The sequence below is a fragment of the Triticum dicoccoides genome, chromosome 2A, assembly GCF_002162155.2.
Source record: "Triticum dicoccoides isolate Atlit2015 ecotype Zavitan chromosome 2A, WEW_v2.0, whole genome shotgun sequence".
Classification (NCBI taxonomy): domain Eukaryota; kingdom Viridiplantae; phylum Streptophyta; class Magnoliopsida; order Poales; family Poaceae; genus Triticum; species Triticum dicoccoides.
The window spans coordinates 431,934,539-431,935,514 of NC_041382.1; the positions used below are offsets into that span (position 1 = coordinate 431,934,539).

General features: G+C 62.2%; 1 protein-coding gene across 1 annotated transcript in view; it reads right to left on the bottom strand.

Annotated features, from left to right (window-relative positions):
• Nucleotides 1-591, bottom strand: part of LOC119357878 (glycine-rich protein 2-like) — a 1,270-nt gene extending 679 nt beyond the window's left edge. The window contains exon 1 of the mRNA XM_037624668.1: nucleotides 2-591. Within this exon, the coding sequence (XP_037480565.1) occupies nucleotides 2-591 (590 nt within the window). The remainder of the gene's footprint in view (nucleotide 1) is intronic.
• Between the last annotated feature and the right edge of the window lie 385 nt (nucleotides 592-976).

Genomic DNA, 976 nt, shown 5'->3' on the forward strand with positions numbered 1-976 from the left:
TCCGCCACCGCCACCACCGTACCCACCTCCGTAGCCGCCAGATCCGTCCCCGCCGCGGCCGCCGAAGCCCCCGCCGCCGCGAGATCCGCCACCGCCACGGGATCCGAAGCCGCCCCAGCCACCGCCGCCGCCCGCGCCGCCCTGCACGAAGGATCCGTCGGGGCCGGTGACGTCGACGGCCTTGGTGCGGTCGACGGCCTTGGTGCGGCCGTCGTCGCCCTCCGAGACGGCGAACTCGACGACCTCGCCCTCGGCCAGCGAGCGGAAGCCGTCGGCCTTGAGGAGGAAGACGCCAGCGGGGCCAAGGGCGGCGCGCCAGCGCCCGAGTTCTCGCGGAAGTTCCGCTGCCTCCGCGACGCCATCGCCTCGCAGGTGCACGCCGCCAGCCGTGCCCTGGGCGAGGACTGCGACGCCGAGGGGCTCGGCGGAGGGCTTGGAAGGTAACGCAAGGGAGAAATGAGAAGTGCGGTGTAGTACGAGTTGATTACTGCTAAGGCCAGGGTGGTAATTGCAAAATGTGCTGCGCTGACCGGCTCTGCTGACTAGGCTCCACTTGTCGTCGTCTGATTGGCTAGGACTAAATTTGCACATTGGGTGCAAGTTGTGAGACTCAATAGTTGGCTTTTGCAAGTTTGGAACCAAATCGTCACATCTAGGACAAGTTGTGGGACTCCCGGTGCTATTACCTCTAAGAAGAATGTTATCAAAATGATATAGGACTCGACAAGCTGCTATAGAATATAAGTAGATGCAGCGCAAAGGAATTCAATGTAGGAGTATAATACTCGTATAGTCGTGTCTGTCTGCTGTGGTGTCTATCCACAAGCTCGTTTCGCTGTGTGCGCGCACACGAACTGGCACTGGTGGCCATTGGGGTGCAGCGGCAGGCAGGCGCACAGAGGATCATGCAGGTGCGTGCGATCGGGACGAAGCCCGGCCGGTGGGATCACAATAGTGGCGTCGTGGGCAACGGCAG